General features: G+C 40.8%; 1 protein-coding gene across 1 annotated transcript; it reads right to left on the reverse strand.

Annotated features, from left to right (window-relative positions):
- Nucleotides 1-4,788: 4,788 nt before the first annotated feature.
- On the reverse strand, nt 4,789-23,593 carry LOC109918244 (immunoglobulin superfamily member 5). Its single transcript, XM_048603039.1, has 7 exons — nt 23,511-23,593; nt 18,832-19,146; nt 14,681-14,980; nt 13,181-13,297; nt 11,438-11,462; nt 9,618-9,730; nt 4,789-4,925 (listed from the first exon to the last, which is right to left on the reverse strand). The coding sequence occupies exons 1-7, from the start codon at nt 23,554-23,556 to the stop codon at nt 4,789-4,791; spliced, it is 1,053 nt and encodes a 350-aa protein (XP_048458996.1). The 5' UTR covers nt 23,557-23,593.
- Between the last annotated feature and the right edge of the window lie 2,272 nt (nt 23,594-25,865).

Here is a 25,865-nt window from a genome sequence, read left to right on the forward strand (position 1 = left end):
CTTTTTTAATTCACTCCTTGACACTTATCTCTTTGAACCAGCTTTTGGCATCTGTCCTAATACCAGCTTGTGAGGCTGATTTGTCAAATGTTATTCCATAATATTTGAAGCCCCTTAGAATGTTCTGCTAAGCACTAAAGGTACTATAGAAATGCAATTATTGGTTGTCGAGTTTTGTCTTTCTTTTTATGAAAACTATACATGCAGATTCGATGATGTGTTCACACAGATACAAGGCAGCAACGGTGGCAAAATCAAAGCAAGCTAATCCTTGTGTCACTGCTGTGTCAGTAGCTAGGATCTATACTGAGGGTCACTGAGGAATTTTATAATCATGGACAGCAGTAGATCTGATGAATTGCTCCACAAGTGAAGCTGCTCCACAACTCTCGGTAATGAATTAGCATGTCAGTTTTCTAAGTGCGAGTATTCATCAGGTCTCACTATAAGTCAGGACAATATTGCACTTCGAACATTTGTAGGAAGCATGCTTTCAGCTCCATTAAATTTAACTCCAGCAATTGAATTTTGTCCGCGTTTGAGGAGACAAACCTTTACCTCTGGGAGCTTAGGTAGAAGACTAATCCCAGCTGAGGGGATTTAAGAATTTGTATGAGGTGGAGAGGCCTAGGAAGGGAATTATAGAGCTGAGGAGCGAGGCAGCTGGAAACTGAGTGTTTAAAAACAGTGATACACAAGAGAGCAGAATGGGAGAAGTGTATATAATTGGAGATCATAAAAAAATCAAGGGGAGGCGATGGGCTAATGGTATTATCGCTGGATTGTTAATCCAGAGACCCAGATAACCCAGTTTCAAATCCTGTCCACAGCAGATGGTGGAATTTGAATTCAATAAATATCTGGAATTAAGAATCTAATGATGACCATGAATCCATTGTCGATTGTTGGAAAAACCCACCTGGTTCACTAATGTCCTTTAGGGAAGGAAACTGCCACCCTTACCTGGTCTGGCCTACATGTGACTCCAGACCCACAGCAATGTGGTTGACACTGGACAATTAGGGATGGGCAATAAAAGCTGCCTAGCCAGTGATGTCCTTATCCCGTTAATGAACAAAGGGGAAAAAAGTAGTTACAGGTGTAACTGTTCAGTCCACTGAGCCTGATTCAATCTATGTAGTGTATATCCCTCCATAAGTAAGGGGACAATAGCTGAAAACAGTGTTCCAGGTGTGGTCTCATCAACATCCTGTACAGTTGTAGCAATAAATCTTTACTTTTATATTCCATCCACTTCATAATAAAGTCAACATTCCATTTATCTTCCTAATCTGTACCCACAGGTTGTATCTGTATGCTAGCCATTTGTTTCATATACAAGGGCACCAGATCCCTCTGTACCTTAGCATTCTGCAGTCACTCTCTAATTAATTAGTATTCCATTTTGCTATTTTCTACCAAAGTGGACAACTTCATTACATCTCGCATTATACCACATCTGCCAGATTTTTTGCCTACACTCTTAATTATCTATAGTCTTTGCAGAATTTGTTTCTTCTCTTCACAACTTGATTTCCTACCTATCTTTGTATCATTGACAAATTTGGCTACAATACTGTTGGTCCATATCACTCATACAAGTCAACAATATAGATAGTAAATAGTTGAAGCCCAAGTATGATCCTTGCAATATCCCATTAATTATAGTTGCCAACCTGAAAATGATTTGCTTATCCTAACCATCTACTTCCTGTTAGTAACTCAATCCTCTATCCATTCTAACATACCACTCCCAACATCATAAGCTCTCTACCATTTTATCTTTTCATTTTATTTTCAGATCCACTTTAGCCAACTCTGTCTTCATGCCCCTATTTAAGTTGAACACACTAGTCCCAGACCTACATTTCTCACCCTCAAAGTGAATGTCGTATTCAATCATATTATGATCACTCTTACCTAAAGGATCCTTTGAAACATAGAAAATAGGAGCAAGTGTCAGCCATTCAACCTTTCCGGCCTACTCCACCATTCAATGTGATCATAATTGATCATTCAACTCAGTATCCTGTTCCACTTTCTCCCTATGCCTTCTGATCCCTTTAGTCCTAAGGATAATATCTAACTCCTTCTTGAAAACATTCAATATTTTGGCTTCAGCTACTTTTGGTGGTAGAGAATTCCACAGGCTCACCATGGTCAGGGTCATTAACTAATCCAGTCTCATTACATATTGCCAACTCTAAAATCGCCTGCTTGCAACCAGAATGTGTTGCTCTAGGAAGCTGTCCCTTATATACTCTATGAACTCATCCTCCAAGCTGCTCTTACCAATTTGGTTCATCTAATCTACACGAAGAATAAAATCTCCCAGGCTATGAAAGTGTGTTTTTATACATCTAATTTCTTCATAATATATACTTTGTTCAACTGTGTAGCTCTTGTGAAAAAGGCTATAAACTGAACCCACTAATGATTCCCTTTCTTTGCTATTTCATACCTCTACCTGAACTGATCTGACTTTTTGATAAAGAGTAATGAAGAAATTTATAGAGAAAGAAAGGAGTGAGGCTCTAGGAGAAGGGAGGTTAACACTTTTACAGTATATTGCAGTCTTGGCATCCCAAATTGGGCCAGGAATGAAAGTCAATACCATCCTGATTTAATCCTTTCACTTCAACCAGTTTAGACTTTGGTCTTCAGAACAATTCATTCGATTTTCAAAAACTTGGCTTCCATCAGTTCAATCAAATGTTTACGCTATCTGTCAGTTAAATTCTTACTTCAGCTATAAAAATTGAATTGAAGCCTAATAAGCAATAGCCCTTCTATTTATACATGCAGACCTATAGGTTTTGAAGCACTTCTCACAATTAATTGTATTAAATGGGTTATCTAAAATATATCGGCGCTATTCCCATTCAAAGCAACAAGACCAAGGAGTACTCACTGTAAGGTATATTCCACCGTGCTAAATAAGGCATGATTCAAGCAGATCTAACAACTCAAAACCGGGCATTCATGAGATGTCGTGGACGATCAGCAGTGACAGAATTGTACTCCAACAAAATTTATAATCTCATGGCTCAGCATGAGACCACCATCAAATCGGGCATGCCAAGAGTGTTATCTAAAAATAAGGTGTCACCCAGTGAACGTATAAATCAGGCTGCTTGTATGCCAAGCCGTGAAGGCAGTGTGCAATATACAAGACTAAGCTATCCTACAACCAACATGTCAGATCCAAGCTCTGCAGTGCTGCCTCATCCATTCATGGACAGAGGTGGACAATGAAATAAGGAGGTGAAGGAGGAGGCTTTACCCAACAGGCTTTACCCAACAATGTGGAAAATTGTCCAATTATGTCATGTCCAGACAAACCAGGACAAATTTAACTAGGACAAATATTGCCCAATTGCTCTGCCGTTGATCATCAGCAAAAGGATATCAATAGTGTTATCAAGCACAACCTGGAAAGGAATGTCCAGCTTACTGACACTCAGTTTGGGTTTCACTGGAGCAACTCAGCACATCTCACATCCCTACCCAGTCTTGCATTGAATTTCTATTCATATAACCAACAAATTCCTTTGAAGAAGTCATAATTCAATCTGTCTCCACCACACTCTGACATGCAGTATGTTCCAGCCCCTAGCCATTCACATGTATTAAAACTTTTGGCTTTTTTCAAGCATTTCATGTATAAGGGTGTCACTGGCTCGGTTGTTATCCATCATTAAGTGCACTGGAGAAGGTGGTAGTGAGATGCCTTCTTGAACCACTGCAGCCCTTGCAGTCCAAGGGGTACCTACAGTGTCGCTAGGAAGACGATTCCAAGATTTTGACCCAGTGATAGTAGTGGAATGGTGATATTGTTCCAAATTAAAATGGTATGTGACTTGGAGGAGAACTTGCAGGTGGTGGTGCCTCTATGCATTTTCTGCCCTTGTTGGTCGCAGATTTGGAAGGTACTATCAAAGGAATCTTGCTAAGTGGGTGCAGTGCATCTTGTACTGCTGCCACTGTGCACCGGTGGTGAAAGGAAGTGAATATTGCGGGTGTTGGATAATGTCCAAGCTACTTTGTCCTGATGGTGTAAAGATTCTTGAGCCTTGTTGAAGTTGAACAAATCCTGGCTTGTGCCTTATAGACAATGGGCAGCCACTCAGGAAACAAGAATTGAGCTACTAGCAGCAGAAGCCCCTGCCTTTGATCTGTACTTGCAACCACAGTATTTATATGCCTGGTCTACTCCAGTTATTGATCAATGTTAATCCTGTTGCTGTTGATCAACAATGCTGTTGATTTATTGGGTAGGAATGCCATAATGCTAAAGTCACTGAACAAGTAATCCAAAATCCACATTAATGTTCTGGGGACAAGACTTCAAACTGCACCACTGTAGATAATGAAATGTGAATCTGATTTTTAAAAATGCTGGCCTAATGGTGACCATGTGACCACTTTTGATAGTTGCAAAGAAAAACCCATTTAGTTTATGAATGCCTTTTTGGAAAGGAAATCTTTTGTCCTTACATGGTTTGGCCAACATGTGACTCCAGACCTATAATTATATGGTTGATGTTTAAGTATCCTCTGAAATGTCCTAGCAAGTCACTCAGTTCAAGGGCAATTAGGGATAAGAATAAATGCTGGTTGAGCCAATGATGCCCACATCCCATAAGCTATTAGGAAGCATATCAGCAATAGTAATGCCATTGAACATTAAGTTTTTTAGGATACATATACCAAAACTTAGTTTCCTGTTATTTTCCCAAAAATCAGACAAATTGAACTGAAACTCAGAGTAGCCTAAAGCAACGCCCGTCAAATTTGTTCTTTTCTCATGTTAGATCTTTGTAAGGTAGGGACACTAATGTTAATGAAATTCGTTGTGCTCACCTTCAAGTTATAAACGTTTTCTATCCCGGACTGTGAGTCTGCCTGAATAGTTGCAGGAACAGCTGATCAAGAAACAAGTACAACAAGCAGCATAAAATTAGATGACGTTACTTTACATTCAAAATCAATGTAAATAAACTGTATTTTATTCACCACATAATTTAGTTCAAAAATATACTTTGACTTATCATTGAGCATTTCAGCATCTGCACCTTAATTTTTATGGCCAGTTTTCTTTAAGCCTTTTCTTTCTATGATCTGTTTCTATCTAGCATTATGTAGAGAGTGGAGAAAGGCAATTCAGCGCTAGACTTGAGCAAATGATAGCTCCGAAAGCAGACTGTCTGTCAGTGGGGCCAATTCCAATAAAATTGAAAAAAAATCTTGTAACCAGGTTATGGGGCAACACAGAAGGAGATCATTTGGCTTCTAAACTCAACATCAGCGCTTTCAAACAGAAATCCATTTAGTCCCAGCATTGCACATGGGGAGGCAACGGTACTGTTTCCTAGACTGTTAATTCAGAAATTCTGCTAATGCTCTGCCTGCCCAGGTTCAAATCTTGCCCTGGCAGACTGTAGAATTTGAATCCAATAAAAAACCTGGAATTAGGAGTCAAATGACCATGAATTGATAAAAACCGAAAGAAGTGTGGATGCTGTAAATCAGGAACAAAAGCAAAGTTGCTGGAAAAGCCTGGCAGGTCTGGCAGCAACTGTGAAGGAAAGAACAGAGTTCTGAGTTCTGAGGAAGGGTCACTGGACCTGAAATGTTAGATCAGTTTTTTTTCCTTCACTGATGCTGCTAGACCTGCTGAGCTTTTCCAGCAACTTTGTTTTTGTTGTTGTTAACCATGAATTGATTATTGGGAAAGCCCTTCTGGTTCACTAATGTCCTTTAGGGAAGGAAACTGCCATCTTTATGTCTGGTCTCCAGACCCACAGCAATGTAGGTGACTCTCAACTGCCCACTGGGGCAATTAGGGATGGGCAATAAATGTTGGCCCAGCCAGCATGCCCACATCAATGAATTTAACAAAAAAGCTTCTTGTCCCATGTCCCTGCAATTTTTCTTCCTATTAGTTTTAATACAACTTTCCTCTACAGTGGAGTGTGCATACATCACCCTATCAGGCTGTGAATTCCAAATCCTAACCAATGGTTGCGTTAAAAAAAAGTTTTGTCCTTACATGAACATAGTCTGTCCTCTGCTGATTACAAAGATAAAATTCCCACAGTCCAACTTTCTCATTGCACAGAGAGAGAGAGAGGGGGAGATGACAAGTGATGGTCTAACCTAAGGGTCACCATACCTCAGTTGAGGGGAGAATGAAGAAGGAGATTCTTTCATGGTGACTCAACCAATGTGGGATCTGAACCCGCATTGTTGGCATCACCCAATATTGCAAACCAGCCAACCGATTCGAGCTAACCCATTTCATCCATTGGAAATGGTCTCACTGGGCTGAATTTTCCCAACCACTGACTGATGTGGGCAATGATATGTTGCTTGGGAAAGAACAAAAAAGTAACTTTTCAGGTGCCAAGGTAAACAGTCCAGTTTTCCACTTGAGATTTGAACAGCAAGATGAGGAGTGAGAGGACTGTTTGCACCCATTAACATCTCACTATTACTTACCCTGACCTCATCCATATGCATTTTAATGTTCCATCACACAGCAGACAGAAACAAGATGGTGACAGCTCTCGACATGTAAGGCACAGCAGGTACCTGGTGGCTCTGCTTTAAAGCTGAACTTTGGAGTGTACTGAAGAAGATTATCTCAGAGTTCTGCTAGACCTTGATCAAGTGGGCCAATGGTCAGAAGAGTGGCAGATGGAGTTTAATGTGAGGTGTTGCATTTGGTAATGCAAACCAGGGCAGGACTTATACAGCTAATGGTAGAGCCCTGGGGCATGTTGCCAAACTAAGAGACCTAGGGGTGCAGGTGCATAGTCCCTTGAAAGTGGAATTGCAGATAGACATGATGGTGAAAAAGGCATTCGCTTTGCTTGCCTTCATTGGTCAGTGCACTGAATATAGGAGTTGGGAGGTCATGTTGCAGCTGTACAGGACATTGGTGATGCCACTTGCTATAGGAAGGATGTTGTGAAACTTGAAAAGGTTCAGAAAATATTTACAAGGATGTTGCTGGGATAGGAAGGTTTGAACTATAGAAAGAGGCTGAATAGGCTGGGGCTTTTATCCCTGGAGCATCAGAGGTTGAGTGGTGACCTTATAGAGGTTTCTAAAATCATGAGGGGGCATGGATAGAGTGAATAGCCAAGGTTTTTTCCCCATGATAGGGGATTCCAAAACTAGATGGCATAAGTTTAAGGTGAAAGGGAAAAGATTTAAAAGGGGTGTGAGGGGTAACATTTTCATGCAGAGTGTGGTGCATGTATGGAATGAGTTGCCAGAGGACATAGCAGAGGCTGGCACAATTGCAACATTTAAAAGGCATCTCGAAGAGGTACATGAAAAGAAGGATTTAGAGGGATATGGGCCAAATGCTGGCAAATTGGGATTAGGTTAATTTAAGATATTTGGTCGGCATGGACGAGTTGCACTGAAGGCTCTGTTTCCGTACTGTTCTTGTGTATTAGTCCATGGTCGTCGAAGTGGATTTTAACTTCTCTCTCAAATACTGTTTCTACAAGCCTCCCCACACTGGCACTAAACTGACTAGCCTGTAATTTCTAGATTTATTGTTCTCCACTTTCTTGAATTTTGATCGTCTCCTTTCCTGATCTTCCAATGCTTTGACACCAGCCCTTTATCTACAGAGAATCAGAAGCTTTTGGCCAGAATTCTGAAATTTCTGTTCTGCCTTCCTTTAGTAAGCTTGAATGAATCCTATCCAGACTTACCTATTTCATACTGTCTGCCTCTCTCATACCTCCTCTTATTTTTATCGCCATAATTTAGGTATGCTCCTTGTTTACCATAACTTAGATAAACGTCAATACAAATTACTCATGTCAAATTTCAATCATGCTTGCTACCTCCAGCAGTACATCTCCATGTTAGTTTCTAAATGGCTCCATCACTCCCTTGACTGGTAATTTGCCTTTGAACTGCCTTTACTTTCTCTTTTGCAGCAGTATAAATTGATACAGCAGAAAAAGAGGCCATTCAACCCATTATGAATTGCTGTCGTTCAAAGACCTCCAATTATTCCCATTGCCCTGTTCTTTCCCTGCTGAGAATTCTCAGTAAGTCTCTTTTGACAGCTGTTATTCAACCTACATCATTCAACCTGCCTGCCACCTTTTCATGCCATGCATTCTGTATAAATCAAACCATAAAACAAATTCTCATGCTCTGATAGTCGCCTGGTTATTAACGTTCTTCCAATGGAAACAGCTTCACCCTATCTAGAGTCATAGAGCCATAGAGATGTACAGCACAGATACAGACCATTCTGTCCAACTCGTCCACGCCAACCAGATATCCTGAATAGATCTAGTCCCATTTGCCAGTATTTGGCCCATATCCCTCAAAGCCCTTCCTATTCATATATCCATCCAGATGCCTTTAAATGCCTCCACCACTTCTTCTGGCAGCTCATTCAAACATGCACCACCCTCTGCGTGAAAATGTTGCCCCTTATGTCCCTTTTAAATATTTCTCCTCCCACCTTAAACCTAGGTGCTCTAGTTTTGGACTCCCCCAGTCCAGGGAAAACACCTTGTCTATTTAACCTATTCATGCCTTTCATGATTTTATAAACCTCAGCCTCGGGCGCTCCAGGGAAAATAGCCCCAGTCTGTTCAGCCTCTCCCGATAGCTCAAACCTTCCAACCCTGGCGTCATCCTTGTAAATCTTTTCTGAACCCTTTCAAGTTTCACAACATCCTTCATATAGCTTTACTCTATCAAAACCTCTCATGCTTGTCAATATCTGTACTAAGTCCTTTTTAACCTCTGCTCTTCAGAGAACATGCTTACCCTTCTCTATCTTCCCACTGCACCGCAGCAACTCACCAAGGTTCCTTCGATAGCACCTTTCACACACATGACTACTTCCATCTAGAAGGACAAGGGCAGCAGACACATGGGAATCTCAAACACCTATAAGTTTCCCTCCAAGGCACTCACTGTCCTGACGTGGACCTGAATTACCATTCCTAAACTGATACTAGATCAAGAAAATATAACTGCCTTCAGAACTTGACTGCAGGTCACCCCAATACTGTAGCAGTTCAAGAAGCCAGCTCCCCATCACATTCTCAAGGGCATTTAAGGATAGGCCATAAATGCTAGCCCAGTCAATCAAGCCCACATCTCACGAATAAGTAATAAATAAAGAGTTAGCCTAATTTCCTTGCTTTTTCCTTTTATATTGCACCATTTTTCTTTTGTGTTATTATTGCCTATTTTCCAACTTGTTGATCCTTTGCCTATTTCCTAATTTGTTGATCCTTTGCCTGCTTAACATTTACTAAATGAAAAGCTGTATTTTCCCCATCGTTAAGCTCCTTCTGCTGGATACAAGAGGATCATTTTTTAAATACTCTTTCACTCTGTTTCCAGTGTCAACCCATCCTGAGTGAAGAGGCGACACCCATCTTTTGCCTTGCAAATTTTTAAAAGTGATTTGGGTGTCAGTACAAATTCATCTCAAAACATTTATCTAAATTAAAGTTTGCTGAGAAGACTGAATTAGGGGCCATGCAAAGTCTCTGAGACAAGTTTGCTCAATGATGTAAACAGATTTGTTAATACAGAGAGATGTGTATTTCATCACCTACCAGAAGGGGAGATGAAATCATCCACATTTTCAGAAGACATTCCGAAATTTTCCAGCCCAGAGCTTTTCTGATCACCTACAGTCTTCTCAAGAGCTTTCCTCTTTGATATTTTTCTAAGAGTGACAAAAAGAGTAGCAGGATCAAAATGGAGTTCATACAAATGTAAAATCTGATCTAGAAAATTATACATAGGTTGTTGAATGGCTGAGAGTGAGTAACAGGACTGTTTATTTCTCAATAGTGCGAGGGGTCAAATAAACTCTGATCAAAATGAGAATGACCAAGTGCATTTAAGCACAGGCGGAAGAATTTTTACAAAACACTAGAAGCAGGAATAAAACAGGGCCCATCCCACTATTTGTGCAATTAATTCATTGCACAGTTATATTAGGGATATGGGATTAACATCAGCTGCATACGTGATGATGATACATTAATCATGTCTAAGTCAATAGAGTTAGAATGGAGCAGAAGATCTGGGTTTGTTATTTATACAGATCGAGCTACAAACAAATAGTTCTTGCAGGAAGTACTTTGGATTCAAGCAGTAGACTTTTGAATGACTAAACAGTGCAAAACAGAATCCAAATTCAGGACAAAGCAGTGACTTTGGAATTCAAAGCATAGAGGTGAGGTCAACTGACCTGGTGAATGAACAAAGGGGCCTGCGCCTGTATAACCTGATAATCCTTCAGCCCCTTAATTAACAAGAATCTATCTGCTTCTGCCTTAAAAAGCATGCATTAGACTCTGCTTTCACCTTTCTTAGAAAGAGAACTCCAATGACTAATGATCGTCTGAGAGAAAAATAGTTGCTTCATCTCTAAATAGGCGATGCTTAATTTGTGAACTATCCATGGCCCCTTGTTTTAGTCTTCCCAGAATTGGTGACATTTTTCTATGCTGATTTTAACAGAAATGGGTGGGAATGTGAGTGGCTAAAGATGACACAAAGAGTCTGCTGAGGGATATAGGCAGTGAGTAGACAAAAACTTGGCAGATGCTGGAAAATGTGAGATTATCACATTTGGCATGAAGAATAGAGGCGGTGTATTTAGCAGGAAGTATTGAAAGCAAATGGAACACTGGCCTTTATCTCGAAGAGAATAGGTTATAAAAATTAGGTGGTCTTGCTAAAACCATATAAGGCACCAATCAGACAGCAGCTGGAATACTGCGAACAAAATTTTGGTTCCCTTATCTATGGAAAGATATACTGGCATTGGTGGCTGTGCAGGAAGGGTTCACTAGGCTGAGTACAGATATGCAGGGTCTAGACCCGAAGCGTCAGCTTTCCTGCTCCTCGGATGCTGCTTGGCCTGCTGTGTTCATCCAGCTCTACACCCTGTTTTCACAGATATGCAGTGATTGTCTTCTGGAGAGAGGCTGAGTAGGTTAGACCTGTACTCACTGGAGTTTGGAGAATGAGAGGCATCCTCATTAAAGTATAAAAGATTCTCAGGGGACTTGACAGTGTAGGTGTGGAAAGGTTGTTTCCCTTTGTGGGAGAGTCTTGCAACCAGAGGGCATAATCTTAGAGTTAGAGGTTACACATTTAAGACAGAAATGAGAAGGAATTGATGGGAATTCTTTACAATAATGGGTTATAACGGCTGGGTCATTAAGTTTATTCAAGGCTGAGGTAGGCAGATTTTTAATCAGCAACGGTTATCTATCGCCAGCTTGGCTATGACTGCCCTAACTCGGCACCAAATCTGGTCTGCACCATTCAGTATAACACTGGGCAATCTGGAATATGACACATTTTCCTTTTGAAACAATTACACAACATTGTAAAAGATCCTATCTGTGATGTTTACCTTATTTCATCGTGATAACTTGATTCTAGGAGGAAAAGAAAAATACAGCTGTAATTTTAAAATTGTCAATTATTTAATTAAAAGTACTTTGAAGATAACAAGATAATTTCTCAGGTGGCTCTTGCTATTTTCTCAAGTGGAATGTTCTTTCTAATCCAAGTTGATATCTTTGCTGGGTCTTTGTGCATGTATATCTTTGTGTGTTAAGCTGGAGGAGCAGGAATTTATTTTGTGTCACACATAGGTGAAAAGCCAAAGCAGACAGTTCAAATGATGATTAAAGCTGAATGGATGTGGTAAATCATAACCTCACGATTAGAAGATTGCAGATTTGGGTTGTAATAATCTCTAATAGCCACTGAACTAAAGAAGGTAGTAAGGAGTTTCACTGCTTTAAAGGCAATATGCTGGCATTGGAGATAATGTAATTAATTTGAAGGGCCAAAGTAATGACTTCAAATAAATCTCTGAGGACATGCAGTGGACTGAACGCACTGCAGTGATTTTAGTTCAATTAATTTTGGTCCAACTTAGGTGACCAACTGATTACTGATTAGTTTTCTTTGGCACACTTTGGCCCACAGTATAGTACTTGATTATTGATGAGAAAAGAGACAGTCTTACAGTCATCAGAACTGAATTGCAAGAATACCAAATCTTAAATGGAATAACAATTCTTGCACTTCTGTCCTGATGGAGTGTAAAATGAAAAGCTTTGACTGCATGACACTTTTTCAACAGTAGTCTATATTTAACTCCTTTACATGGATGGCATGAACACATGGGGAATTCCTGAAAAGTAATGAATAGCATTTGCAAATGCAAGAAGTAAACTTTCTGGTTGTTTGTAGAGGTACCATTTGAGGGCTATTTTTCAAATGGTTCTCAGCGGCCTACTCAAGATCATTGCATTCCTACGTCCCTTTCCTGTCTCCCTTTAAACTGCAGAATTTAGTTTCTTTATTGTAAAGCTTTTAGTGCAGCCTTTCTATTTAAGATAAATTAAACATCAAAAGGCTTGAGAGCAAAGAAAAAATCAGATATAGTCACTGAAGTCAGGATTACCTGCAATACATTAAATTCTGCAACAATCAGATGATGAATTTTATGGACAAGAATGTCCTAACTTCAATAAATATTATGATTATACAACATCAAACCAGTATCCATTCTTACCTTGTATAGATCATAGAATTCCTACAGTGTGGAAACAGGCCCGTCGGCCAAACAATTCCACACCAACCCTCAGAGCATCCCACCCAGATCCATCCCCCTATAACCCATCTAATCTACACATCCCTGAACACTACAGGCAATTTAGCATGGCCCATCCACCTAGCCTGCACATCTTTGGACTGCAGGAGGAAACTGGAGCACCCGGAGGAAACGCATGCAGACACAGGGAGAATGTGCAAACTCCACACAGTTGCCTGAAGGTGGAATCGAACCCAAGTCCCTGGTGCTCTGAGGCAACAGTGCTAACCACTGTGCCACCATGCTGCCCAAAAATTGGATTCAAATCCCATTATTTGCCGTGGTGGGATTCAAGCCCAGGTCCCCCATATATTACCTGGGTCTTGAGATTAACAGTCCAGCGATAATACCACCAGGCCATCACCTCCTCCTTGTGCATTACAAATTTAATGCAATATGTGGCAACCAAAGAACAAGCACAATAAAAAAATTGCAAGCATATATAATATATATCACCACTTAAAGGATATATGTAAAAAAGGCACTGACCGGAGTGTTTGTTCCATTTTATGCAGAAAGCAATCACAACGATGAGTATTATAAGCAGGAGAACCACAGCGATAGGCACCACAATAGCAACAATTAACCAGGTCCGATCTTGACTGACTGTAGAGTCAAACACTTCAAGGAATTATTTAGTAGCTGATAACCTGAGCACGCAATCATTCTTGATAATATACATTACATGGACTAATGATAGACAAGTGACAAGGAGCTACAAGGTTTGAACTCAAGGTCATGTCTTAAAGCACCAGAATGAAGTTGACATTAAGATCAAATTCTCTCTCTATCTCACCTGATATGTAAATCATTTTTTGGTCTTTTTCTGATATAATTGTCACAAAACGTTACATTTATGACACTAGTCTCTCAGAACAATGTTGTGCAATACTTTTGTGGCGTTGGGGTAGTCATAATTTAAAGAGTTTCGCAAGACCCTAACAAACATCAATGTATGAGCTCCATTTGTACTACTCTCATCTCTGAGTTCAAACGTCTTGTAGGTTCAAGCAAAAACCATACTGGTACTTCAGTACAGTTTTGCAGGATGCTGAGCCGTCACAGATACTGTCCATAACTTAAGATATTAAAACAAGGTCCAATCTGCTTTCTCAGATGGATATTGAAGATCCCACAACAATGTACTCCATTGACCTAGCTAATATTTACTCCTCAACCAACAGCATAAACACAAATCAATTCGTCATGACCACATTACTGTTCACGCAGCTAACTGTGTACAAATTAGTTGCCATATTTTCTACATTGCAACAGTGACTACACCTCACAAAAGTGTTTAGCTGTGAGGTGATTTGAGATGTCTTATGGTTGTGAAAGCTGCTTTAGCACAGTAAAAAGGAGCAGGAGCAGGCCATTGGCCCTTCAAGCTTGTTCCGCCATTCAAAATGATCATGGCTGATCATCCAACTCAGTTCCTGTACTTTTCCCCTTTGATCATTTTATATTTTATATTCTATTATATTTTACATTTTATATTCAATATTCTGGTCTCAACTCCTTTCCGTGGCAGAGAATTCACTAGACCCACCTCTCTCTGACTGAAGAAATTCCAATTTATCTCTAGCCTGAATTGCCTACCTGTATCTATAAACTATGATTCTTGGTTCCGGACTCCCTGGTTGTTGGGAACATGCTTCCTGTGTTTATCTTGTTTTGTCCTGTTAGAATCTTATAGGTGTTAATGAGATCCACATCCCCCCCACCCCTGATTCTTCTAAATCCTAGTGAATATAGTCCCAAACACTCCAGTCTCTCTTTATATGTCAGTCCTGCTATCCCAGGGATCAGTCACAGTACTCCAGGAGTGGTCTCACTAAGGCCCAGCACAATTGCAGCAAGATATCCCTGCCCCTGAACTCGAAAACCTGCCTAGTGACTCCCATTGAGAGAATCCACATATATACTCGGCTTAATTCAAATTATGACAGATCAGTAACTCACTGTAAAAGTATAAAGCGTTGTATTTACCTGGTTTCACAGTGATGTAAAGTGAAGCATTCTTAGGCTGAGGAAGTGCTTTTATGGCAGCCAGACATGTAACTTCAGCCTCTGCACTAAGGGTGAGATTTAAGGTGCTGACAGCTGTATAGAGATGTCCTGAAGGTGGAGAAATGATGGTGGTGTAACTTTCTGAATGTACAGTTGTTTGGTTTATTGTCCAGGTGATAGTTGGCTCAGGATTCCATCCTTCTGCCTTACAGATGACGTCTGTGCTGTGGTTTGTCACCACAGATAAAATCTTGCTCTCAAAAAATAACGTTCCTTCAACTGTGGCATGATAACAGAGGCGGTTTAGTTTTATACAGAGTTTAACCAACATAAATTTTTCTAAACAATCTAGAATTTATATTCCCAAATTAGCTTAAGTGCTTTACTTATCTTTCAATATAATTCCCTTGCTATTGAAACTTTTTCCATTCCCTCGTTACACATAGAGCAGTGTACTTTCCATTTCTTCTTCATGGGATATGGCTATCACTCATAAAGCCAGCGTTTATTAACCATTCATAACTAAAAGGTGGCAAGTTTTGAATTTAAAACACTGATGATCTTTGGATACAACTGACATCTAAATGTTATCATTTCGGATGTTAGTTAAGTGTTAACCACATGGATGTCGGACTCGAGTAACATAAGGGCCCAGACAAGATGTCATTCCCTAAAGGCCTCTCCTGAACCAGTTGTGTTGTTAGAACAATTCAACAGCTTTGTGGACACTTTCGTTGATATCAGAATTCTGTCTCCTGACTTTCTGTCAAGTTATTAACCTGCCATGGTGACTTATGGGATCATATTGTCTGGATGGCTACTGGACGATTAGTCCATTAGTATAATCCCTACAAGATTTTACTTTGAACTAACATGCTGAGAGTCCGCTGCCCAAACTGCTCTGAAAACAGGTCTTCCCAAATAGGAGTGACAAACGAACACAAAACAAGAAACCAGAGTAGGCCACTCAGACCTTCCAGCTATTGAATAAGGTCATGAGCTGATCTAATTTTAAGCTTAACTTTACATTCCTATATATCCCTAATAATCTTTCACCCCTTGATAATCAAACATCTGTCTCATTGGTGTCATTAACCACAGAAGATCAAGGCTGTGGCCCTATTAAAGTGCCAGTGGATTAAGAATTCTTGAAGCAAAGTGTCTGTCCTAATTTAGGCCTGCTGCTGATTTATTCTGTTCTATCAATGGCATCGCTGCAGTGCAGTGAGGTAATAGGGTCAATGGAGATTTGCTGTTGACAGAAAATGTCAATACAGCTCACAGGACAAAAGGTTACTCTTTTAAAACAGGAGTATTTAAAAAATGTCAAGTTAGGATACCAAATAAACATCTTCTCAGATGAATGAAACAAAGTAAAAATACTTATAATTGATATCTCTTTATATCTTTAACCAAACCTTTGGCCAATTTATCCTGATATTTCCTTATGTGGCTTGATGTTAAATTTTGATTGATGATACTCTCGGGTGACCATGAAACTGGTTCATTAATGTCCTTTAGGGAAGTGTCATGTGCTGTTTTATTATGCTGTTGTTAATTCCACAGTGAAATAGAATTAGGTGCCCCCTTGGGTAATGGGGGTTGAGAATGTAGGAGGGTGTGGGAAGGAAAATTATTCAAAATTGACATAAACAGGGTGGAAATGTTCCGCATGCACCTGAAGTGTGTGAAGGACTATATCATAAAAGCAAAGACTACTATAAAAGAGGAGAATCAAACAGGAAAGGAGGCTCCCTTTACTTCTGTCATTGTAGAGTACGATAGCTAGAGTGGTGCATTTTGTTTGATGGTTCAGGTAATCTTCAGACTCCTCTGTCCCAATTCCCACACTTTTCATTTGCTCCACACCTTGAAGACTTCATTAGACAGGTCGTAGAATACAAGTGCAAGGAAGTCTTGTTACAACTTTATAAAACATTGGTTCGACCATAGATGGAATACGATGTGTAGTTCTGGTCGCCACACTATCGGAAGGATGTGATTGCATTAGAGAGGGTCAGAGGAGATTCACCAGGATGTTGAAAAGTCTCAGCTATGAGAGAGACAGGATAGGCTAGGTTTGTTTTCCCTAGAGCAGAGGAGGCTGAGGGGGGAATCTGATTGAGGTATACAATGTTATGAGTGGCATTGACAGAGTTGATCATGAGAACCTCTTCCCTTTGGCCGACGTATCTAACACCAGAGGGCATAAGTTTAAGATGAGAAGCAAATGATTTGGAGGGGATCTGGGAAAATATTTTTCACCCAGAGGGTGGTAGAAATATGAAACATGCTGCCTGAGAGGGTAGTGGAGGCAGGTGCTCTCACAACATTCAAGCTGCATTTGGACAAGTAATTAAAATGCCAGGGCATAGTCGGCTATGGACCAAGTGCAGATAAATGTGATTGGTGTAGTTTGGTGCATTTTGGTTGGCTTAGACATTAGGGGCTGAAGAGTTTGTTTCTATGCTGTATGACTCTATGTCTATCACTTTGATCTTATTGGATGCTATCAACTGAAAGAAATTATTGGGAAATGCATCCGTTAAGGACACTACACACTTGTGATTTGCCACTGTCATGTGACCTCTGTTGGAAGTGCTACCCATTCAGAGAGAGAAGTCAAGAAACCTACACATGAGACACAGAATCACATATGTGAGCTCTGTAATGGCCATATCAAAATGGGGCCAGACTTATGAACCCGGACCCAGTGTTAATGTTCCATCCTCCCCTTGATCCTTTTGGACACAACTATCCTCGGTTTCCATCCAACAGCTCCGTTATTTGGTGTAACGTAAGTTCCCGGCTAAAGTAAGAGTGGGCAGAGGACGATAAAGTAAAAAGGATCAAAGTTGTCTTTGAAATTATTAAATAAAAGCAGAAAATGCCAGCAATATTCGGCAGGTCTGCTAGCATCTGTGAAAAGAGAATGAGCAGGCTCGTTCAACGACTGGTTCCTTTTTAAATTGGTCAGCCTCACCCCCAGTGCTCCCTAATCACTGGCCCTGGCATTATAACTCCCAACCACTTTGCCGGGTCTCTCTCCCTTCTTGCCTCAAGGTCCAGCACATAGGATTGCAGCATTGCTGTATTCCCAGCAGTGGCCAGGACTACAGAGCCAATCAGATTAGCCAGCCATTCTCTGAGATGGTCACGAGTGAGGGGGAAAGTGTTAAGTGATTGCATGATTGTTTCCCTTTAACTTCTTGGACTAACAGAAAGGGACCCACCATCCCTTATCTTGTTCCCCTAGAAAAAGAGATGTTATCAGGTTTTCAACAGATTCAAAGGCAGGCAAAGAAGGAGGAGTAAAAAGGGAAGTTCTGTGATAGTGTGAAAGGCAACAGTAATAAAATTATATTAGCGATGATGGCGCAATGTAACTTTTGTGTAAGTGCTTCAAGACCCTGGAGCAACCTTTGAATGATATCACAGAGTTGCAACTTCACTGAGTGCAAATAGCACATTCTAGAACATTCTGGATGACTCACATAAGAGGATGGACGTGAATGCGCAAAGATGATAGACTAGTCTTTACCCAATGCAGGTCTAAGTCAGAGCCTGGAATATCTATGACTACGATGTACAATAGTATTTCATAGTAATGTTTAAGAACTGGGTTACTTTGAAGTCTGAGCCTGAAGTCAGTTCTTAACTTTGCTTTCTCCTCAACCAGTGTGTCTCGAACCACATTATAAAAGAATAGCATGAAGTGATAATCTCACAATCCGAGAGCAGTGAAGGGGGCCATTCAGCCCATCATACCTATGCAATTCCTGAAAAGAGCTAACCATTAAAATAAAGGATAGAGCCTTGCCCCCAAACCCTGCACAATGTTTGCTTTTCATGTCTATATCCATTCTCTTTCAGAAGTTAACATTGAATCGACTCACCCCCCTATTCTTGCTGGGTTTCAAATCACAAAAACAAACAGTGTCAAAAGTAAATCATGTAATTAGCATTTTGTCAATCATATTTAATTTGTTGCCTCAATGATCATCCATCATCTTGAATCTCTCCATCAAATCTCCTTTCAACCTTCTCTGCTCTATGGGGAACAATCCCAGCTTCCCTATTCTCTCCACATAACAGAAGATCTTCATTTTTAATGGCAGCATTGTACTGACCTTGCACAAACAAATTTGCCTGTTGACTCCCATCAGTCTGGAGACTGCACTCCACGGTTGCGTTGTTTTTCAATGTCACTGCTGAGATGATAAGTTCTGAAGTAAATGTTTGCGCAGTCGTGTAATTGCGCTGTCCAAACTGAGGGCTCGTGATTATTGGTCGTTCTGGTGTTACAGTAAGGACAGGTGTCTTATTCATTATCCAGATAATAATAGTCCAAGGTAAGGATACTGTGCAGTTGAATGCAGCATCAGAGTTAACCAAAACGTAGGCATCTTTTGGACCATCTTCGATTTTAGTAGGCAAACACACCCCTAAAAGGGAAATAGGTTTACATTAGATAAAAATAACCTACAGCACAGCAACAAACTGTGCCTTCAAGAAAAGAGCAATTAGCAACATGAAGCCTCTTTGCTTTCAAGTGTTACACATTAGTATTTTTAAAATATATATTTTGTATCAAACAGCCCAATAATTTTATTATACATCTTTGGAGTAGGTAGGACTTGAGCCCTGGCTTATCTGTCTCAGAGGTAGGGACCCTACCACTGCACTACACAAGCCCTAGCCCTGGCATTAATTTTTTTTTTTATATCACCTTGTTTTTCCTAATCAACTTGTTCAGGGATGTTTTACATATTTCTGGAGTAGATGGGATTTGAACCCAGGTCTCCTGACCCAGTGGTAGGAATACTATCACTGCACCACAAGAGGGCCTCCAGTCTTGACATTAATGCTAGACTCATGAATTTGCAATACCTGGATTCAGAATGATAAAGACTATAAATGGGATGGAGCCTAAGCAGGAGTCTGCTGTGTGCCTCCCATGATGCAGCATGGTCTAGGATCACTGAGAAAGTTGTTTTTAAAACAAAACTGTCTCACAGTGAATTAGAAATACGGCTGTGGACAATTTTCATGGGGCGCAGTGAAGTCAAGAAACTAATTTTTAAGACTTCAATGCCTACATCGCTTGAATGAAACCCAACAATTTTTGTGGTTAAGAATCATACTCTTCCTCTATCCTTAGGTCTGCAACACCATCAGGTAAGAATGGTCTGATATCATAAATCTATAATCTCTAGGTATTACATTGAGGTAATCAAAGTTTATTTCATGCAGCACCCTTACAGCCAATACTTATAATCTGTCATCCCAGCGATCTAGACAGGTGAGAGGAGAAAGAGGAGTGGTTAGAGGTGAAAGGTTAATGAGAAAACTATTGTGAGTAACTCAGTTCTCAGGGAGAGGGGTGGGTGGTGGGATGTATATGGATGTTCTGCTCATTGGTAATCCCACAATGGATTTCTGTTTGATAGAGCTTTCCTACTAGTAATAGCCATACATCTAGCGCCTGCTAATTATTTTAGGTGGCTCTGCATCTAAAGTCTGCTTGAATGCATCTGGAGGCAGTACCATGAAATCTTTACAGCTTAGCATCTCCGTGAAAGTGTTGACATATGATGTTAGGGAGTCAGTTGGACCTCAGGAACGGAATTTTCCCTTTTGCAGATAAAGTTTGTGAGTGAGTTTCACGGCACCTGGTCCTACCTTGGCCTAAAAAAAGTTTTCTGCTCTTCACCTCATTATTTATGCAACTGGGCTATTGCCTGCTCTTCATGGGGTATCACCTGGTGTGCAAGACAGAAGCACTCCCCCCTGGTGTGGTCTTCTGGTGTACAAGCCTTTGTGTGTGTTGTCTCACAGTCAGTATGTCAGTAAAGGACATCCTCGTGATATGATCACTGTCATAGTATGGGATGTGAGGAACTGTCAGAAAAGCTCATTGAGTTCATCAGCATTGCTGCCCCGTTTAAATCCAGTAGGAAGGATCTTATGGGCTAGGAGAAAGACCAAACTTTTTTTATTCATTTGTGGGATGTGGGCGTCGCTGGCTGGCCAGCATTTCTTGCCCATCCCTAGTTGCCCTTGAGAAGGAGGTGGTGAGCTGCGTTTTTAAACTGCTGCAGTCCTCCTGCTGTGGGTTGACCCACAATGCTAATAGGGAGGGAATTCCAGGATTTTGACCCAGCAACAGTGAAGGAGCAGCGATACATTTCCAAGTCAGGAGGTGAGTGACTTGGAGGGGAACTTAGAGGTGGTGGCGTTCCCATATATCTGCTGCCCTTGTCCTTCTAGATGGAAGTGGTTGTGGGTTTGGAAGGTGCTGTCTGAGGATCTTTGGTGAATTTCTGCAGTGCATCTTGTAGATAGTACACACTGCTGCTACTGAGCGTCGGTAGTGGAGGGAGTGGATGCTTGTAGATGTAGTGCCAATCAAGCGGGCTGCTTTGTCCTGGATGGTGTCAAGCTTCTTGAGTGTTGTTGGGGCTGCACTCATTCAGGCAAGTGGGGAGTATTCCATCACACTCCTGACTTGTACCTTGTAGATGGCAGACAGGCTTTGAGGAGTCAGGAAGTGAGTTACTCACCACAGTATTCCCAACTTCTGGCCTGCTCTTGTAGCCACTGTGTTAATGTGGTGAGTCCAGTTGAGTTTCTGGTCAATGGTAACACCCCAGGATGTTGATAGTGGGGGATTCAGTAATGGTAACCCCATTGAATGTCAAGGGACAGTGGTTAGATTGTCTCTTGTTGGTGATGGTCATTGCCTGGCATTTGTGTGGCGTGAATGTCACTTGCCACTTGTCAGCCCATTACTTGACTCATTACTTGAGGATGGACACAAATAGGAAGCTATAGTGGCAGGCTAACAGCAAGTACATGTTTTAGATGCAGCCAATCCTATTACTACAGACAGCAAAGTGCAATAACTCAACAAAATTTGTAATTGACGTGATTTATCACACACAGCCAAAACCTTCCAGCTTTTATTAATATCCATGAAGCACATGGCACCAAGTATTAGTTACAAAGGCCAAACCAGAACCCAGGACAAAACACAGGTGACTGACAAAATAAGATAATACCACAGCACTGGAAGCAAGGCAAATGTTAAGATGGTGTACAAAAGCATACACTTTCATGATATTCTGGGTCAACCATATGAAAGGTAAATTTCTGGAGATGATCAAGCTTTCTATATTGTTAACCTCACACACCAGGTTGATGGTACAAGGTAATCAGAAACTACTTACAACCATTCATATCATACGTTCCTAGAAGGCAGGACATCACAAATTGAAAACCAAAATCAACATGGGAGCTAGTGTTAACATATCACCATGACAAATCCTGAAAGACATGTACCTCATTAAGTGGCATTTCATGGTACAACCTGCAAATGATTGTGTCAGTGAATCACCAATTCCATAAATTGGCAGAATCAGGCTGCAGTGCCAATATACAAAGCTCAGCTTTGTAAGAGTTTTAAGAGTCATTATCCAGGGTTGGCCTGACAATACTGGAAAAGTTCCTGAGAACACTTGTTAATTTTGACCATGCAGGGATGAACTTGGTATATCATGACAAGTCATTTTCAAGGACAAACTGATCCTAAAACCAAAGCATTATGCCAAGATATCATAAGATGTTACACAAGAGATCCATGGGTATTGAATACACATGAATCTTTATGGGGGCCAGGGATAAGTCAGGATATTCAATGACTTGTAAAGTCTATCAAATTCAGCAGAGGAAGATGACTTTACATCTATACAATGTTCAATCCATTTCTTGTGATGGATTACTTCACTAAATTTCCCATTGTTTGATCATTTAGCAACACAACAAGCGCTAACATCACTGACACAATTTTTAAGTCTATTCAGTGCCAAATAGTGTTGATAACAGAGCACAAAACACTAGTCATTATGATGCTGCTTGGCCTGCTGTGTTCATCCAGCTCTACACCTTGTTACCTCAGATTTTCCAGCATCTGCAGAACCTACTATCTCTGATAGAAAACACTAGTAAACTGCTTTAAGATGTGTGCAAAATGGAGAGCAAATCATATCCTGAAGAGCCACTGTTGGCCCTATACCCTCCCCGCATAGAGGCATGACCCACATAAAGACAGACAGCTTGTAATTCAGTGCTAATATCAGCCTGCCTTCAGAAAGCAATGTGAGACAGGCTAAGGTTGGCAGTCTCCAAATAAGTGCAAAGTAAGTGGAACAAAGGAGTATGTGTTGATGTCAGTGCAAAAGCATCCTGTTAGTGAGATGTGTGTCTGTCTCTGCATGTAAAGCAATCTGGCAGAAATAAGTCAGAAGCCTCCCTGAGCCCTGAAATAAATTCAATAAACAAAGTAAAGTGTTGAGCCTGAGGGCAGGCATAACAACGTGGTGAAGCTGGTGGTTTGCCGATGACGACTTGTATGGACAAAGATTCACAGAACATCTACGTTTTTCCCTGTTTATTCCTTACTCCCTCCTCCCACCCTATTTTCTGCATATAAACTGACATTTTCCCAGCTACCATCAGTTCTGAGGAAGGATCACTGAACCCGGAACGTTAACTCAGATTTTTCTTCACAGATGCTGCCTGACCTGTTGAGCTTTTCCAGTAACTTCTGCTTCTGTTCCTGATTTACAGCATCTGCAGTTCTTTTGGTTTTTATTTGTTGACATTCACTACCTGGAGCCAATCCTGTAGAAGGACCAGTTGGGAGGGGCATGCGAAAGTTGCTTATGACCTTGCAACTATGACAAAAGAGCAAGTTTTCACTATTATTACACGCTATTGGAAAATGTTCATTATTGTATAGTTTACTTACCCAATAATATGCTAAATAATGTTATGATTGTTCCAACAGTTCTCATGATGTACAAGTAGTATCATCTCAAAAGTCGTGGACTGAAAAGAGAATATTCCAGATAATTGTAAAAAGAACATAATAATAAAACAAGAACACAAGAAATAGGTGCCAGAGCAAACCATATGGGCTATTGAGCCTAGACAATTCAATGCAATCATCTTGTGCATCAACTCCACTTTTCCACCCACTCATCATGTTCTTTGATTTCTTGAATAACAAAAATCTGCATCCCAGCCTTCAATGTATTCCATGTTGGAGACTTCACAACTCTCTGGGATGTAGAACTTCAAAGATTCCCATCCTTTTGAGTGAAGATATTTCTCCTTTTCTCATATTCAATTTCTGGTCACCAAATCTGAAAGATCTAACAACTCCTTGCTTGACTGCATCTGCAGGTAAGGAAATGAAAGAGAACTAGACTGTCCTACCCACGTAGGGCCAATTTTTAATTTAACAAGACAAATCAGTGGAGAACAAGTATTGAACACTACACACCAGAAAGTTCCACTGCATTCAAAACTGGACAGAGACAAGGAGGGAAGATTGATCAGGCTGTGCTATCTTAATATATAAATCAGGCACATAGGAATCCAACATGGCTAACAGCATACACACACTTAACACATCGAAGAAGAACACCAGAGGCATAGTGGATCAAAGCAAGATACTGAGGGTGCTGGAAACCTGAAATAAAAACAGAGTGTGTTGGAGAAACTCAGGAGTCAGGCAGCATGTATGGAGAGGAAGAGAAAGTCATTGTTTTGAGTCCAATATAATTCTTCTTCAGAACTCAATATAACTCTGATATTAGATTGATTTCCTTTGTATGTATCTAATAGATGAAGCAAAGCTTTGAATATTGTAGTACGAATAGAGTTCAATAGAATTATTGAAAATGTTCTCCCTCATGCTTCAGTCAGCTTGTGACAAACTCATTCAGTATATAGTATGTCACCAACATGGCAGCAACGATCCTGTAGCTGTGTTATTTAATTCTACATAAATTCCATATAGATTACACCATTGAATTTATAGACTCAATAGACACATCAATAATAAAAGTGTCAGAAATCAATGTGGCCAATTAGGCACCAAAAGACAGCCTTCCATATGGAAACAGAGGGCATAACCAAGATATTAAATCAGTCCTTTAATCTGCCTTCAGCAAGGGAGCAAACATGACCAAAGTCATTGTGAAAAAAGAAGTAGTTGAGATACTAGATGGGCTAAAAATTGATAAGCTGGAGCCGCACCCCCATCTCCTACCTACTAACCTCATCCCGCCCCCTTGACCTGTCTGTCCTCCCTGGACTGACCTATCTCCTCCCTACCTCCCCACCTACACTCACCTTTACTGGCTCCATCCCCGCCTCTTTGACCTGTCTGTCTCCTCTCCACTTTTCTTCTCCTCTATCCATCTTCTATCCGCCTCCCCCTCTCTCCGTATTTATTTCAGAACCCCCTTCCCCTCCCCCATTTCTGAAGAATGGTCTAGTCCCGAAACGTCAGCCTTCCTGCTCCTCTGATGCTGCTTGGCCTGCTGTGTTCATCCAGCTCGACACCTTGTTACCTCAGCTTTTAAGACAGTTGGCTGAACTTAAAGTTGATAAGTCACCAGGTCCAAGTTATACATGCCCTATACACCAAAGTCATTAATATATACAGTGGCAGAAAGTGTAGCCATCTAATACTGACGATTGCAACACTACCTCCTCTTTTGCAGTCCTCCTTGTCTCACCCAGAAAATTGACCTGCTGGTCCTGCCCCTCCCTCAACCATGTCTCTGTGATAGCAATGTTTTGTATCTTCATATGTTAATCAGCACCATCAATATATTTGCCTCACTTGCAAGACTCCCTGCATGATAATAAATGCACCTAACCTTACCATGCTCCCATGTGTCTTTACTCAACTGTATACACACTGCCTTCCAGATTAAGAGATAGTAGGAACTGCCGATGCTGGAGAATCTGAGATAACTAGGTGTAGAGCTGGATGAACACAGCAGGCCAAGCAGCTGTGCCAAGAGGAGCAGGAAAGCTGATGTGTCAGGCGTAGACCTTTCGTCTAGACCCGAAACGTCAGCTTTACTGCTCGCCTTCCAGATTAACTTGGTTTTACTTCTGTATTTGTCTGTGTATAACTCCTACAGTACCTCCACTCCATATCCCCCCCGACTAAACAAATTAGTTTAAAACCCTGCAAAATCCCCTTTTAGATATCTAGTTGGCCCTGCTCTTCTTTTTACCACTGTTTTACAATTTTGGAAGATGAGGTCAACCACCTCAGACTGTGAGATAGTAGGAACTGCAG

This window comes from Rhincodon typus, chromosome 11, assembly GCF_021869965.1.
Source record: "Rhincodon typus isolate 14 chromosome 11, sRhiTyp1.1, whole genome shotgun sequence".
In the NCBI taxonomy this organism is placed as follows: domain Eukaryota; kingdom Metazoa; phylum Chordata; class Chondrichthyes; order Orectolobiformes; family Rhincodontidae; genus Rhincodon; species Rhincodon typus.